Genomic DNA, 17474 nt, shown 5'->3' on the forward strand with positions numbered 1-17474 from the left:
CCAGAGGATTGGCAAAGTTTTTAAAAATCAACAAAAGTCAAGCATAAAAAATAGGGAGAAGGTAAACTTTCAAATAATATTAAGACAGATGGGAAGAGCTTCTTTAATTATATAAAAAGGAAGAGAGAGGCCAAAGCAAACGTGGATCCCTGAGAGAACGAGAGTTCCGAGGTAATGCAAAACCACCAATTTTTTTTAATAAATTCATTTTGTGGGATGTGGGAATCGCTGTCTGCCCTTCATTTTTTGCCCGTCCCTTGTTGCCCTTGAGAAGGTGGTGATGAGTTGCCTTCTTGAACCTCTGCAGTCCAACTGCTATGGGTTGACTCCGAATGCGATTAGAGAGGGAATTCCATGATTTTGACCCAGCAACACTGAAGGGATGCCGATATGTTTCCAAGTCAGGACGGTGAGTGACTTGGAGGGGACCTTGAAGGTGGTGGTTTTTCCCATGTATCTGCTGCCCTTGTCCTTCTAGATGGAAGTGGTCATGGATTTGGAAGGTGCTGTCTGAGGATCTTTGGTGAATTTCTGCAGGGCATCTTGCAGGTAATGCACACTGCTGCTACTGCGTGTTGCTGGTAGTAGGAGTAGATGATTGTGAATGCGCTGTCAATCATCCGGGCTGCTTTGTCTTGAATTCTGTCAAACTTCTTCTTAAGTTCATAAGATATAGGAACAGAATTAGGCCATTCGAGCAATCAAGTTTGCTCTACCATTCAAACATTGCTGATATCCTCCTCACCCCCATTTTCCTGCCTTCTCTCCATATTCCTTCAACCCATTACCCGTTGAAAATCTGTCTGACTCCTCCTTAAATTTACTCACTGATCACACTTTGGGGTAACAAATTCCACAGAATCACAACTCTTTAGGAGAAGTGGTTTTTCCTCAACTCTGTTTTAAATTTGCTTCCCCTTATCCTCTTATCCTCGAATGCCCCTCAAGAGGAAGCATCCACTGCACGTCTATTTTATCCACACTTTTTATCGTCTTGAATATTTCAGTTTGATGTACCCTTGTTCTTCTAAATTCCAGAGGGTATAAGCCTAAACTGTTAATCTCTTTTCATATGACAAACTCCTCATCTCTTGGATCAATCTTGTGAACTTCCTCTGAACTACCTCCAATGCCGCTACATCTTTCCTCAATTAAGGGGACCAAAACTGTGCACAATGCTGAGATGCAGTCTTACCAATAACTTGTTTAGTTGCAACAATACTTACCTTTATATTCTATTCCTTTAGCTATAAAAGCCAAAATTCCATTCATTTTCTTTATTATCCGCTGTGCCTGCATGCTAGGTTTCTGTGATTCATCATCTACCATCATTCATGACTGGATGTGGCAAGACTGCAGAGCTTAGATCTGATCCGTTGGTTGTGGGATGGCTTTGCTCTGTTTACCACTTGCTGCAGAGAAATTTGAATAAATATTTTGCTTTAGTCTTCACAATAGGCAATATTAACGGCTTTCAAAACTTACTAAAACATCAAGAGCTAATAAGGGAGAGGAAATAATTGTAACAGCTGTCACTAGAGAAAACATGCAAATAAGGCTAAAAACGGGTATATCCCCTGGACCTCCTGGGGTTCATCCTAAGTTATTATAAGACGTATCTACAGAGATAATGGATGCATTGGTAGTAATCTTTCAAGTATCTTTGGATTTTGGAAAACTGTCAATGTAACACCTCAACTTTAAAAGGGAAGCAGACAAAAACAGGTAACCATAGGCTAGATGGTTTAATTTATTGGGTAAATGCTACAATCTATTTTAAACTATGTTTATCGCAGAACATTTAGAAATATGATCAAGGAGATCACAGCTTCTGACAAATTTATTAGAATTCTTTAAGGAGGCAATAAGCAGCATAGATAAAGGGGAAGCAGTAGGTGTAATATAATTGGATTTTCAGAAGGCACTTGGTAAGTTACCACATGTTAGGCTGCTTAATATGATAAGAGCCCACGAGCTCTCTGAGAGCATGATCACCTGACAAACTGCTTGTATCAAAATGTTACTATATTGTTGACCATTATAGCAAGGTAACTTGGGTAGAGGATTGACTAAAAGAAGATGGAGAATTGGGATTGGGGAACATTTTCTGGATGTCAATCTGAAACTGGTGTACTGCCAGAGGGATCAATGCTGGGAACACACAGATTCACAATATGTTAATGCCCTAGTTAATGAAAATGAATGTACTATAGCCAAGTTTGGAGATAACTAAAATGAGTAGGAAAGCAACACGTGAGGATGTCTCTTGAACCTGCAAAAGAATATGGACTGATTAAGTGTGTGGGGAAAATTTGACAGATGGAATATAATATGCGAATATGCTCTTTGTCAGGAAGAATAGCGGAGCTGCGTATTAATTAAATGGATAGAGATACAAAGAAGCTACAGTTCAAAAGGATTTGAAAGTCCTTGTGTATAAATCACAAAAAAGCTAGCATTCAAGTTCAATAGATAATAGGGAAGACAAATGGAATATTGGCCTTTATTTCAAAGGGAATGAAGGGAATAAGGAACTCTTGCCAGAACTATGCAAGGCACTAGTCAGACCACAGCTGAAGAAAGATATACTGGCATTAGAGGTGGACTCGATGAGGCAGGTATTGAGGGATTGTCTTATGAGGGAAGGCAGAATAGAATGAGTTTAGAAGTTTAAGTTTAGAAGAATGAGAGATGACCTGTTTGAAACATTCAAGATTCTTGGGGAACTTGACAGGGTAGATGTGGAAAGGTTGTTTTCTCCTTATGGGATGATTATTACTAGATGTGATCATCTCAGAATAAGAGATTGTCCATTTAAGATAGATGAGGAATTGAAACAAAAACAGAAGTTGCTGGAGAAACTCTGGTCTGGTTGCATCTATGGGGAGAAAGCAGAGCTAATGTTTTAAGTCTGGTGACTCTCAGAAGTGAAACTGTGGCTGTAGAGGCTGGATTGTTAAGTATATTCAACACTGAATTAGATTTTTAATCAGTAAAGGAATAGAGAGTTTGGGGGGAAAAGACAAAAAAATGGAGTTGAGAATTATCAGGTCAGCCATGGTCTCGATGAATTGGCAGAACGGACTCGATAGGCTGAATGGCCTACTTCTGCTCTGAGCACTCTGTGTAAACTGAATAATTTTGGCTTGGTTTGGATCATCAGCCTTCAAAATTTCAAGATCCTTCATCAGAGTCCAGGTTCACTTTCAAAACAATCTGCATCTTTAAAACTGGAGTTGTCTGAAAGTCAGACATCTTTTTCCTTATCGTACTCAATGAAAATGAACTTAGCTGAACAATTCAGCTAAGTGTTGCATGGTGCCAGGACCAGGACCAATCTATTCCTGAACTTCAAGGAACCCTTTCCCCACACCTTCTCCAATTGGTCTAAAGTGCCCAACCTGAAATTCAGCAAAACCTGAAACTTTGCACAGCGTCTTGTAAAGGCTACCAGTTTTGAGAAAATGTATCTGTATAATATCTGCCTTGTGAGTATTTCTGTGATTTACTGAATGAAATGTGTACCATCCACAGATGATTATAATGGTATTTCATGGTGAATAGTTTTTGAATTATGATTACTGATCCAAATGCCCTGGAACTGTTTCTTATCTTTGTTTACAACTTATCTTTCAAAGGTAGTTCTCTGACAGCATGATTAACAGCCAAATAAAAATTCACCAGATTGTTAACCATTGTCAGAACTTGTTATGGACCAGGTCAGACCCCCTCAAAATATTTCAAGAAAGTAACCTGAACCCTATTTTTGCTAGCTGTTTTAAGCAGGTGTAATGTGGATATTCGATGAGTGATACAGCTGGCCCAAATGCTCAGTTTTAAACAAAACTGAATTTATTTGCAAGATTACCAAAGGAAACACAAAAGGGAACAGAATATAGAAAAACCTGACCTATCTGAAAACCCAACAGATTATCATAACTTAATGATGCTGTTCCAACTACTTGCAACAATCCCCACAAACACCCCTCGGCAAATAAAAGTTAAATCAAACACAGTCTTACACGAGAGAGAGAGAGGGATGGCAGAAAGATTCAGCAAGGAACATCTTCCATATAGCTGTTTCTTTGACCAGCAGCCTCAAAACTGACTGCTTGCTCTGAACAGCCAGACTGCTAAAATCCAAACCAAACCAGAGAAATGCTGAGCTGGGAGAACTAGCCACATCCCTTTCATTGTACAAAGTGTTTTTTTTAATTTGAAAGCTTCTCCAAGTAAATCAACCCAGACATTTTAGAGCCTATGTCTTTACGGCCTCCAAAAAAAAAACCAAGGGCAACCTAAAGGAGCAGCAGCATGATAAACTACATGACTAAAATCTACATCATGCTGTGAAAAATCTGTCTTGTCTGATGGCAGCTTGCTATAATGGCCTGAAATTGCCTTTAAATTTTACTCTGTTGAACTGATACAGCAACTTAGTTAATGGAACTGATGATATTCCAATAAATGCAGTATTCACGTGGATTGAGTGCATGACAGAAAATTCCTGGTGTATGAATTTTGTTCCTTATTGTCAGAGGTGCTGTTATGATTTCCTATCCCTGTGCTCTCCGCTAAAAGTTCAGAATTGGTGCTAATATGACCATATAAATTCAGTTCAAACTGCAGGGGTACCCTAATATATTTTCTCTCATTTCTATATGTAATAATAGTTATAATAATACCTGTATTACATAGTATATAATTTAAAGGTAGTGTTGTATAGGCTCAATGGACTGAATGGTCTTCTTTCATGCTAGCTATTTTGTGCGTTTTTATAAATGGAGGGGTTTAACAACATACTTTGTGCTGTATTAAAGTATCATCTCAAATTACTTTTCATTATTTAACAACTTTTTCTTTTTCACAGGCATATGCAGTGCTTGCACTTGTCATCTTTCTTTCATACATTTCTCAGTGTGCACAGTGGTGTAGGAACAAAATAAAGGGTGAGTACATGAGATGGTAGCCACTGTGCAGAGCCACATTCTTCATGTTTATAGTAATATTGTCACACTTAGAAATTTCATTTCTTTGAAAGGGCATTTGCTATTTCAGCAAGCTATCATTCCCACTTCCAACCATGAACAGTGAAGTGACATGTGTTTATGGAAAAGTTTGCATATAAACTCCCATCTTTCCATGGAAGCAAGAGGAACGATGGTGGGAAGTGACACCTGCGATAATTTATTAATAAAACAAATACTAAACAAGTATAAATTCCGCAACATCTTTAATGAAAGCTTTGTGATTTTTCTACAATCATTAGAAATATGCATGACGCAAGTGGGAGAGAGAAAAATAACTTTATTTGCATATTTTGTGTTTCATACAAGGTCCCAAAGAACTTCGGAGAGTACCATTTTACACATTTCACCCAAATGAACCACTGAGCAAAGAGCGTGTAGAAGCTTTCAGTGATGGAGTATTTGCAATTGTAGCAACACTTCTTATTTTAGACATTTGGTAAGTTTCCTTTATCAACATCAGTTGTGTTATTAAGCTTTTCATCTGTTAGATGTTTTTTTAAAAAAATAGAAGTAGTGTGAGGTGTATTAGTAGAAGTGACTCATGGGCTGTTCACCTGTAGTTGGCTCTCAACTGTAGATTCCTAATCACATCTAATTAATTTAATTAGAACTGATAAAGAGAACAGTTTTCTTTTTGTTTATCAGCATCTTTAATGGTTTACTCATGAAACATTCTAAACTCTTCAGTTAAATTTGGAAAGTCAATATTTTACTGATTTTGAGACCTGGAGTTAGCTTAACTTAAGTTTAAAATCTGAACATTTATTATCTTCAAATAAATAATGAATAAGAAGCTGCAGGTGCTGGAGATCTAAAATGGGATGGGCGATAAATGCTAGCCAGTGACATTCTTGTGCGTGAATCATAAAAATACCAAAAAAATCTGGATTCCAGAAGTCTGAAACTAAAACAGAAATTGTTGGTGAAGCTCAGCAGATTTGGAAGCATCTGTGGGGAAAAAAAACAGCTATAACGTTTGAGTCCAATTCTTCGTCAGAACAGAGATGTTTTGCTGAATTCATTCCTAAGATATTTGTGGTGCTGTTTATACATTCATATGTGTTGTGAAAATTTCAAATTTCATGATTCATATATTAAAAGAATATAACTTTTAGTTTTGGGAAAACTGAATTTTTAATGTAAGATGGATGGAAAAAATCTGTTTTTGAGGAACAGGTAAGCTCCTAAATTACCTTTTAAAGAATGGTTTATATTTATTTAAAGGGGAAAGTTTTAGAGCTGTGAAAACAATACACAATAGGTGACATTAAATCAGAAATTGCTTGAGAAACTTAGCAGGTCTGGCAGCATCTATGGAGAGAAAGCAGAATTAATTTCAATTCTGGTGACCCTTCCTCAGAAATCAGGATTAATGTTTCTTGACCTGCTGAGTTCCCCAGCAATTTCAATTCTAGTTTCAGATTTCAGGAATCCAGAGTTCTTTTGTTTTTTTTATGATCAATTCACAAGTGTGTCACTGGCTAGCATTTATTGCCCATCCCCAATTACCCAGAGGCAGTTAAGAATCAAACATCTTATTTAAACAATAGGTGACTTCTTTTTGAGTCTTGGTGAAGACTGAAGTCTATACTTGGCTTGATAAGAGTTTTAAATTATTCATGAGACCGAGATCAAAAGAAATTGGAAGCAACAGGTAAACAAATAAAGTTATTAAATTATCAATGTGGTTTTCATATCATGTAGAGTCATAGAGGTGTTCAGCACGGAAATAGATCTTTCGGTCCAACCCATCCATGCCGACCAGATATTCCAACCCAATCTAGTCCCACCTGCCAGCACCTGGCCCATATTCCTCCAAACCCTTCCTATTCATATACTCATAGAAATGCCTTTTAAATGTTGTAATTGTACTGGCCTCTACCACTTCCTCTGGCAGCTCATTCCATACGCATACCACCCTCTGCATGAAAATGTTGCCCCTTAGGTCTCTTTTATATCTTTCCCCACTCACCCTAAACCTATGCCCTCTAGTTCTGGACTCCCCCAATTCAGGGAAAAGACTTTGTCTATTTATCCTATCCTTGCCCCTCATAATTTTGTAAACCTCTATAAGGTCACCCCTCATCCTCTGCTGCTCCAGGGAAAACAGCCCAGCCTGTTCAGCCTCTCTGTATAGCTCAAATCATCCAACCCTGGCAACTTCCTTGTAAATCTTTTCTGAACCCTTTCAAGTTTCACAACATCTTTCCGATAGGAAGGAGACCAGAAATGCACGCAGTATTCCAACAGTGGCCTAACCAATGTCCTATACAGCTGCAACATGATCTCCCAACTCCTGCACTCTATACTCTGACCAATAAAGGAAAGCATACCAAACGCCTTCTTCACTATCCTATCTACCTGCGACTCCACTTTCAAGGAGCTATGAACCTGCACTCCAAGGTCTGTTTGTTCAGCAACACTCCCTAGGACCTTACCATCAAGTGTATAAGTCCTGCTAAGATTTGCTTTTCCAAAATGTAGCACCTCGCATTTATCTAAATTAAACTCCATCTGCCCCTTCTCAGCCCATTGGCCCATTTGATCAAGATCCTGTTGTAATCTGAGATAATCTTCTTTGCTGTCCACAACACCTCAAATTTTGGTGTCATCTGCAAACTTACGACAGATTTGGAAATTATAGATAATTGGTTTAGATCACTGTTGAGTAGCCTGGAGTTTGGGATTATTTCTGTTTTTTTTCAAAGTTGAAGCCAGAATAGCTTGGAAACAGGCAGAGAGAAGAAGTTGCAGACTGCTAAACAAGAAGGCAGTGAACCACATGCTTGAGCTGGTTCATAATCATGAGGTATTTCGAGAATAGTTGCCTGACCAAATACTAGCAAAAGGGCTCTAAGCAATCCCACACCTCAGAAAATAGCTATAGTACTGAGTAAAAGCAAAATTGAAAAAGCTGCAGTGGACTTATGGACTCGAAATTGGTGTGCCTGGAGTTTTGGCTGATTTACACCTGTTCACTATTGATTCCAATGGATACAAGCAGCCAGTAGCATTTGAGCATCCTCCTCATTTCCATGAATACAGTGTTGTTGCAAGCATATCCTCTACTACAATAATCGCTGTAGTGCTGCTTGCAGTCCCTGCATACCACAAGGAGTTAAGTAGCGTGAGCAAACCACATGGCCGTTATCAAAGTAAAATCTCATATAAAGGGATAACTGCAGTAAAGGACTGAAGGTTGCTGGATAACCATTTTGGAAAACTCCGAACCAAGAGAGTTATGACACCATGCAGAAAACTGGATGCCTGCCTCAGTGCTGCATCAAAGATACTTGTGAGACTCTGAGACCGGGAGAGACAAAATTTCTCCTCAGTGTGAAAAGCAGGGGGAAAAAGGAAACCTTCAAAGTGGAGCCTCAGACAAAAATGGTAATGAGATGGCATGGGTGGTTAATGTCACAAGTGCAGTCCCAAGGTCTTGAACACAATGCAGAACGATGTTTAATGGCCTAATCTGGGTGATCAGAGTAAGTAAATGCACTCACTTACCATATCTTGCATACATCCCACCAGCCATTTCTGACACTGCTTAATGCATTATATTTCCATCATCATCCTAGAGCGTTTCCTAACAATTTGCACCCACCTGTAAAGTCCTTGCACTGTACTTAATCCACATGCACCTTCCAGTTGTGCCAGCTCCTATGCACACCTCCACAATTCCTGAAAACTACAGCCATTCAGTTATAACAGGCATATATTATCCAAGTGCTGTCACACTGTTACTGACATTCTGGCAGAAAGAGGTGTCAGACAACAATAGGCGATGGTGGAAGACCAGAACAATTACCTCTTCGCAGTGTCTTCAAGGAGGTAGTCTAACAAATCTTTGGGACTGATGTCATGGGGCCTATCGCACCTTGCATTGACAAGGGCATTGCGGGTGAGGTGAAATTGCTGCCATCTGCACGGTCCCCTTTCACATTGTGATTGGTGTCATGACATGAAAATTGCTTCTTCCCTCACCCCAACTCTCCATGTATGCTTTTAAACTTCCAAGTAGTCAAAACCTGATGATTGTACAACCTCTGAAGAACCAAAGGACCTTATGGTGGCAACCACTACCTTATCGAGTTACTGAGGAGCTCCTCTGATGCAGTGATCCCTACTTCTGGGCCAGGAGGCTTGAGTGTGTTTCATGACATATCTGAGCAGGTTGATTAGAAAACTCTAGATAGTGCCACAACAGTGCAAATGTTAGTGTAGAGTTTGAGATAACATATGAGGTACAGGCATAAATGAACTACAGTTTGGCCATGATGTTTGGACAGCTTGTGTGCTAATTCTTTGGTGAGAGAGATTACAGTCAAGATCTATTGTGGAGCACTTAAATGATGACCTTATTGAGGAAGAAGATGTTGTTGTTATTTATCCAAATGCTCCCATCATTGGCAGACTTTCCCCGCCACTGGCAAGGAGTGTGAAGGAGCTTATTTCCAACTTGCCAGTAGGAGCCCATTCTTTCCACCATGGAAGATGGTGGGCAATTCCATAGCAGCAATGCCAAACTGACCATGAAAGAATGTCTGCTGGCCTCCATAAACAGGCCTCACTGTTGTTATGATAGCTGAAATGGAAGTCATGAACTCTAATTGCTGGAATGTAAACTTGTTGCCATTGTGAGTTTGGATTTCACCACACAACAGTTTTTCCAGGCTCTCTCAGTAGTCTAGCATTCTGTGTTGCAACAAATTACTAGTATTGTAGAGATCCTGTCTGTGGGTTGACAGTGGCCCTATGGTACAACCTGCTAGACATTATCGGTAGGGCTCTATGGCACTGCACTAGTTAGGTTTGAACCCTGTGTTTCCCAAAGAATTGCATGAAGTTGCTCGAGCAGGGCCTATAATGACAAAGAACTGTGCTGATATAGTGTGAACAAACATTGCTAGTACTACTTAACACTGACGATATGTACTAATGAAGCCCATTTGAAAGTAGTGGAGTTTTTACTGTCTCTTTATCCACTACAATTAATGGTCAAGGAATGTGTGGTGGTGAGTAATCTGCTAAAGAAATGGTGTGTGTAATTTGAAAAAAAAGTTGCTAAAATTGAAAATCTCAATTTGCTTTATATTTTACATTGTTGATGTATCTGAATCACCAGCAAGGTTAGTTCTTATTACCCCATTCCTTCCCACCATTGAGTTGGCTTTTCATGACAACTTCAATGTCACCTTTGCTGAGAACTTCTCTTTATTTCACACTTCTGTTCACTGAATTCACATTGTCAAACTGTTATTGTCAGATTTGAATTCAGGTTCTATGTTTTAGTCCAATCTAGTAATGCATCCTATTTAAATTTGGGGTCAAGAGGAGCATATCACAACCTATTTTGTTCCACAAGGCTTAGACAACTTTAGTAATCTCTCTTTTACTGACTTAAATTTCAACAGAGTTACTTTTATTTGTTCAATATGTGGTATGTTCCTGTGGTAAATACTGATTTTGTATAACATTAACCATGAAGTGAATTAATGGTTTTATGGATTTTTTATAATTATTTGGCATATTCTTGTTGCAGTGAGGACAATGTTCCTGACCATAAAGAAGTTGTAGAAAAGTTCAATGGCAAACTTATTGAAGCACTTAGTGAGTATGGTCCAGAATTTCTGGCTTATTTTGGTTCATTTGTGACTGTTGGCCTTCTCTGGTTTGTTCATCATTCACTCTTTCTGTACATCACTAAGTCAACAAGACTAATGGGGCTCCTGAACACTATCTCACTGGCTTTCATTGGTGGACTTCCGTTGGCTTTTCAGCTTACCCACGAATTTGCTTCCAACTCCCGAAATGAACTTGAGGCCATTCAAATCAGCTGTGTTATAATTTTTCTTGCAAGTTTCTTTCAGTTTTCAATATGGGCTGTCGCACTTTACAATGAAAAAGAAACCCTACATCACCACGTTTGGTATGGGGGCAAAGAACATGCATTTATGTTTGCCAAACTTTCACTTTATCCTTCTGTAGCCTTTGTTACATTCTGTCTTACATATATTTTAAGTAAGCTTAGTACAGAAATTTTCCATATGATGCAAATTGTTGTTCCTTTTGCATTTGTACTTTTACGAATCATTGTCCAAATTGTTCTGGCTATTCTCACATGGTTGTTCAGTCGACTAAAACCTAGGACGTCAATATTAAAAGAAGAAGATGACTCTATCTTTGTAAGTGAGAATACATCATAACAATTCAATTACTGATTCAGAGTATCTGGTTTAAAACATTTATATGCATACAGTCTATTTTTATTCATTTGCCCGATTTCCACAGTTTTTATGTTGCACTTTCAACGTATCAATTTTCTTCAAAAATAACTACTGAATAGAAGTAAATTATGTTATTGTAGAATGTGCCATCTCGTACCTGGAAAAGGTTGAAAGAACGTTTTATTGGTTCTCAATATAATATTATATATTTTATTCTTGATCTTTAATTACAGTGTTTGAAAAAGTTGAATTATATGCAGCTTGCTATAATTTCAATTTTATTGTCAGAATTTTAAAAGTATTTTCTACATTATGTAAAGTTTCAATTTTATCCCTTTGCTTTACTGAAAGCAATAATTGATTCTTAGTTGTATTTTTCATTTTTGTGCTTTTCCAGAAAAAGCAATATTCTCTCTCAGCCCAGAATGTTGTTATCAAAGTCGGTTACTGAGGGTGCTTAGTTGTCATGTTGATTGTTTGTTACACTTCTTTAAGTACTAAGCACTTTCACAATGAAAATTCTGTTGACCTTGAAATGAATTATCATTCTTTAGTAAACTAATCATTTGAAATAATATATCTGTATTGCACAGATTAGTCTTTCTTTCTGGAAGCCTGCCTTGATTATATCTGTCATGACTGAAGTGTTTGGTCATTATTGCTTAAATGATGTTGTTGCAGCTGTAAAGCTAAGTAATCTGAAGAGGTATGCAAACTAATGCAGAATAAAATCTTCTTTGAATAAACAAAAAAACTTGCACTACAGAATGAAATAATGTAAAATGCTACAGCAGCCATTAACCTTTAAATTAAACGTATAGAAATAAAGCAATTGTTAAAATGTAAAATTATTATTTGTATATGTGAAACTTTTAAAATACTTGTCTACTAATGTTGGTCATTCTGCAAGATATGAAAAGTTAAATCTACAATATATTACTGTACATATAGTTGTGACAATTTAAATAAACTTGATTTGCTTGTATTCTTCCTGGTGTATTTCATTTCTTCCAAAACAACATCCATGAAAAGCTTTTCTTATTGAGATTGTCATTGGTGTAAAGGAACATTTTAAATATTGATTTGCAGCTAGCGATATCTGTAATTGACAAATAGACTATATGATCTGAAAATGTAAGACAAAATTATCTGCTATAAAATTGATAGAATGATTTATTTCCATTTCCTTATTATTCTCTTTTTGTACAAGTTATGTCTGTAGAGATTGCACAATCAAGGGCGAATGTTCATTGATTGATTTCATTATTTGAATATTGTTCAAATCCCTTCTATCTTTAAAGCTTTTTTGTCAGCTTCGAACAAATCTCAGGCTACAGAAATGGTGTGAATTGCATGGGCAAAATGAGGAAAAAAGACTTAAAGGAACATCATTATTTTAATTATACATCATAGGATCAGGATATGCTAAGACTAGCATTTATTACATTTGAGAAGTGGTGTGAGCATCTTTGTTCAAGTACTGTAGTCTATGAAGTGAAGTTATTTCCAGATTGGGATTCAGCAGAGTTCCAGAATTTTGTCACAAAGCTGGTCCCTTTTTTCTATGAGACTGTTTTGGTATTTCTTTCTCTCTCCTTCTCTCACTCTCTCTTTTTCTTTCTGCCCTTTTAACTTCAATCTCTCAACTTCTGTTCCTGTTTTTTTAAGGGGGTATGCTTATTAGGACTATTCTGTATGTTCAGAACAGCATAATTAAGTCTACTTTGGATAGACTGAGGTCTGTAGGGGTCCTTTATTCTGTTCTTTGTGAAATTTTGTGCATAACTTTGTCTGTTTTAAAACCTAGTAATCAACCTAGCTAACTTACTCCACATAATTCTTACTGTACACTTACCAAAACAAATTGCAAAGTTATGGTCTGGGTTGCCTGCTCAAGAATGTTTTGAGTGATCTGGCCTAGTCCATAACAGATTGGAGGCTCTTTGTGGGATTTTAAATAGTGAGTGGTAGGTGTTAGTGTCTTTATTTCTGGTGTTGGTTTGGTTAGATAGACAAAGTTTGGGATAGTAATGGCTCTTTCAGATGCCAAAAGTTTTCTGGAAGTGGATGCAGTGACTTTGGATGTTTTGCAAAAGGTGAATAAAACCAAGCTGCAGGAATTAGCAGACCAACTGGAATTGGAACTGCTTGCTTCTGAGGAAAGGAGAGATAATTACAACAGCAGCTTAACATATAAACTTACTGGGGAAACCATCCGAATCTGTAGACATGGCAAAAATTCAATTGCAAAGGAAGCTGCGTGATTTAGAGGCGAGAGATAAGGAACGGGCAGTAGAAATGAAACAGTTTGAGTTACGATAAAAAGCAGAAAAGAGGGAAAAAGAGAGCGTTTGAACTTCAGAAACTGATACTTAAAAAGGTAAGTCAGCTTAAAAGGCTGAAGGTAACCTTAGCGAGGAAGTATTACAAACTCATGTGGAAGAGCAGAAAGGTTAGCTGAAGTGGCTGATAATTGAATTGATCCATAAAACACAGTTTGGCTTCCAGAATCAATTTCAGTCCATGAGGGATAGAAATGGGTGCAAAGGGAAATCCTCACGTGGAAAGGGAAAGGTAGATCTCGGTAAAAATCATAAGGATAACTTGCCACAGGATAAAAAAGAACCTTGAGGGATCAAAGAAGTTAAAAAGCTCCGGTGTTTTCATTGTAATAAAGTGGGCCACACAAAATCATGGTGGTGTGCTAGAAGAAGGCTAGATGTTGGAAAACCGGACGAGCCTGGGATAGTAACAAAAAACAAAGAAGGGAAGTTAGACAACTGCTTCAGAGTGTACAAGATGATCAGAGCGTACAAGATGATCAGAGCTTGTTAAAGAGGAAGTGCCAGATCTGCTTAAAACATTTACATTCAAGAGTAAGCTTTATTCACTTAGGCCAGGAGTAGCAAGTAAAGAGGTTGCAACATTAGGGGAAAAAAGATCCTCTCAGCCTGTAATGCTGAAGGATTAGGAGATATGTACTCCTGAGGGACTATTGCCAGAAAAGATACTGGCAACAGGAATTTATAGTGAGACAAAAAGCACTCAATTATGTAAAGTGAGGTTAAAGAGTCCAGAGAAGAGTGGAGAATTTGTGGTAGGAGTACTGGACAAACTCTCAGCTCCAGGAATACAATTTGTCCTTGCAAATGATACAGTTGATTCACCAGTAGGTGTGCTGCGTACTCTAGTTGAAAAGCCAGTAGAGATTCAGGCAACTGAAGAAATGAAGGATGCTTATCCAGGAATTTTTCCAGATTGTGTGATCACAAGATCACCAAGGCACAAGTTCAATTAGGAGAGATAAAAGGAAGCTGACATAGCTTTATCTGAGACTTTTTTGATCAGATAAGTAGGACAGAGCAGGAACAATTAGGTAAACATGCAAGTATCTTTATGTCTGCTACGCTTATTGACTTTCAGCAGAGAGATGAGAACTTAAAACAGTTATATCAAAAAACATATACAGAAGAGGAGAGTGAATGCATCCATGTATGTTATTACTTAACAAATGATGTCTTAATGAGGAAGTGAGACCATCACACATTCAGCAGATGAGAAATGGGCAGAGATTCATTGAATTTTTTTGCCAGTAGGGTATAGTAAGAAGGTGCTGCAAGTGGCGCATGAGCTACCAGTTGGAGGTCATTTTGGAGTGAGGAAAACACAGGCTAAAATACAAAGACATATTTACTGGCCTGGACTACACAAGGATATAGTTGAATGTTGCCAGATGTGTCATATATATCAGCTAATCGGAAAACCACAGGCAATAATAAAACCTGCACCTTTAACACCTGTTCCAGCATTTGAGGAACCTTTCACAAGACTCTTGATTGATTGAAAACTACCTCAAACAAAAAGTGGGAATAAGTATTCATTAACAATAATGATGTGCCAACTAGATTTCCAGAGGCAATGGTATTATGCAACATCATCGCTAACAAGGTTGTAGAATTACTTAAATTTTTTATTAGATGCAGACTACCAATGGAGATCCAGTCAAATCAAGGATCAGGTGTCACATTCAAACTATTAAAGGAGGTTATGGTTAACTTGGTAATATAACAATTCAAATGTACTGTGTGCCATTCAGAAGAGCTAGAGAGATGGCATCAAGTACTAAAGATTGTGTTGAGGGCTTATCGTCAGGATTATCCAGATGATTGGGATAAGGGAGTTCCGTTTATACTTTTTGCGATCAGAGATGCACTGAATGAATTGACCAAATTCAGTCCATTTGAATTAATTTTGTGGCATGAAATAAGAGGACCAGGTGAGTCTTTAAAAGCAAGATTTAGTGGACTGTATCAAATAGAGAGGAAACTGAGTGAGGTGAGCTACTTGATAAGGACTCCAGACAGGAAGAAATCGGTGTGCCATATGAATATGCTCAAAAGGTAACTTGATAGGGAAGGAAAGCAAGAGGAGAAGGTGTTAATGATTACAGCACAGAAGGAAGAACCAAGTTTAGAGGATTCTGAATTGGACATTTCTCAAATCAAATTGGACAATGGGAAAGTTGCCAAAAATTGGGATAAATTATTGAGTTACCTTCCACAAACAAAATTGAAATGACCTGAAAGAGTTATTACTGTCACCTGGGGAGATATGCATAAATAAACTGGGAAGTACTAATCTAATTGTGCATGATGTAGGCATAACCCTCTAAGGTTGGCACAGGTTCAGAAGGAGATAGGGCCCATGCTCCAAGATGGCATAATAGAAGTGAGTTACAGTGACTGGAGCTCACTCATAGTCATGATGCCAAAGCCAGATGGTACCCAATGGTTATGTGTGAACTATGGCAAAGTCAACGGTGTTATAAAGACTGATGCATATCCAATTCCATGGTTGGAGGACTGTGTTGAAAAAGTGGGACAAGCAACTTTCTAAGTTTGACTTGCTCACAGGCTCTTGGTAAGTACCTCTGTCAGAGAAAAGAAGGGAATTTTGGTTTTGTAACACCAAATGGACAATATCAGTTAAAAGTCATGCCATTTGGTTTGTTATATTGTAACAACCCCTTAGCAGTTCTTGAAAATCGGTGAACTTTCCTATTGCCGGAGTCACCACGAAAGTTAATGATTTAATCAAAGCATGCAAAGTACCTGATTTACCCCTCTGTTGGAATCAAGTACTGTCATAAAATGCTGACCAGGTTCCTGTACTTAACAGGAACTACTATTTATTACAATTATGTAAATTCAAATTATAAGTAAACAGCTATGAAGTATCAACGTGGGTCTACTAGTTAAAACTCCTCTTAAGACCCTCTCCCCACCCCTGAAAATATTTTTACACCGACTGACATCATCAAACAAAAATACATTGGTTTTATGCGTGGACAGAAAATAAACTGGGAAACACAATTCAATAGCACTAGTCCACGAGGTTTATTGAGCTAAAAATAGGAATTGCTTTTGGTCTCAGCAAATTTGGCAACATCAGTGGGGAAAAAGTAGAATTAACATTTCAAATCTAGTGCCTTTTCTTGTTTTATGTATGTTGAGATGTTCCTTTTGACTTGACAGGACTCAGTTCTTCGATCTCCTTTCCTCGGGTTATTTCACTTCACAGAAGAAACGAAGTGATTAGAACACTAAACACATAGTTTCTTAGTTACAGTTAAAGGCAACAGCATACAATAACTAGTGGGAGAAAATAACTGACTTTCTTCAAGCTTCAGGTATTTTTTACTGGAGAGCAAGACACACACACATACACACATACAAAAATGTCCTTCCAGTAATCTGAAGGCTTCTCACTATTATTCACATCTACAAACTGTGCAACTAGCCAGTAACTAATCAGAGTTATGAGCAAGCTGATGATTTTCAGCATCAATAACTTGTCACAATTGCACAAACTAATCAGCTACCAGTTGTTGGCCAAATTGCACAAACAGACACACACACTGTTGCTGGAAAGTGTACAAACATCTTCTCTCATCACCTTCCCCTATCCCCCTCCAGTAAATGAAGAGGGAATTCAGCCACATAGAGGATTTAAAATTGATAATGAGATGGAATTGGATAGCTGTCTGATTAATGAGGGCTGTGGATAAACGGGACCCTGTAAAGATCAGAATATGTATAAATGGGTCTTTGCCTGATTGGCAGATTGCGATGAGTGAAGTCCAACAGGTGTCTGTGCTGGGATCTCAAAACTTTACAGTTTGCATCAATGACTGAGGTGAGGGGAGTAAACATAT

General features: G+C 37.9%; 1 protein-coding gene across 1 annotated transcript in view; it reads left to right on the forward strand.

Moving 5' to 3' along the window:
• tmem175 (transmembrane protein 175) overlaps positions 1–12250 on the forward strand; it is a 43964-nt gene extending 31714 nt beyond the window's left edge. Inside the window, exons 8-10 of the mRNA XM_043696141.2 lie at positions 4871–4949; positions 5337–5466; positions 10576–12250. Of these exons, the coding sequence (XP_043552076.2) occupies positions 4871–4949; positions 5337–5466; positions 10576–11239 (873 nt within the window). The 3' untranslated portion in view covers positions 11240–12250. The remainder of the gene's footprint in view (positions 1–4870; positions 4950–5336; positions 5467–10575) is intronic.
• The last annotated feature ends 5224 nt before the right edge of the window (positions 12251–17474 follow it).

This window comes from Chiloscyllium plagiosum, unplaced genomic scaffold (genome assembly GCF_037043375.1).
Source record: "Chiloscyllium plagiosum isolate Xiang-an unplaced genomic scaffold, Cpla_swu_hap1 HiC_scaffold_1, whole genome shotgun sequence".
NCBI classification, from domain to species: domain Eukaryota; kingdom Metazoa; phylum Chordata; class Chondrichthyes; order Orectolobiformes; family Hemiscylliidae; genus Chiloscyllium; species Chiloscyllium plagiosum.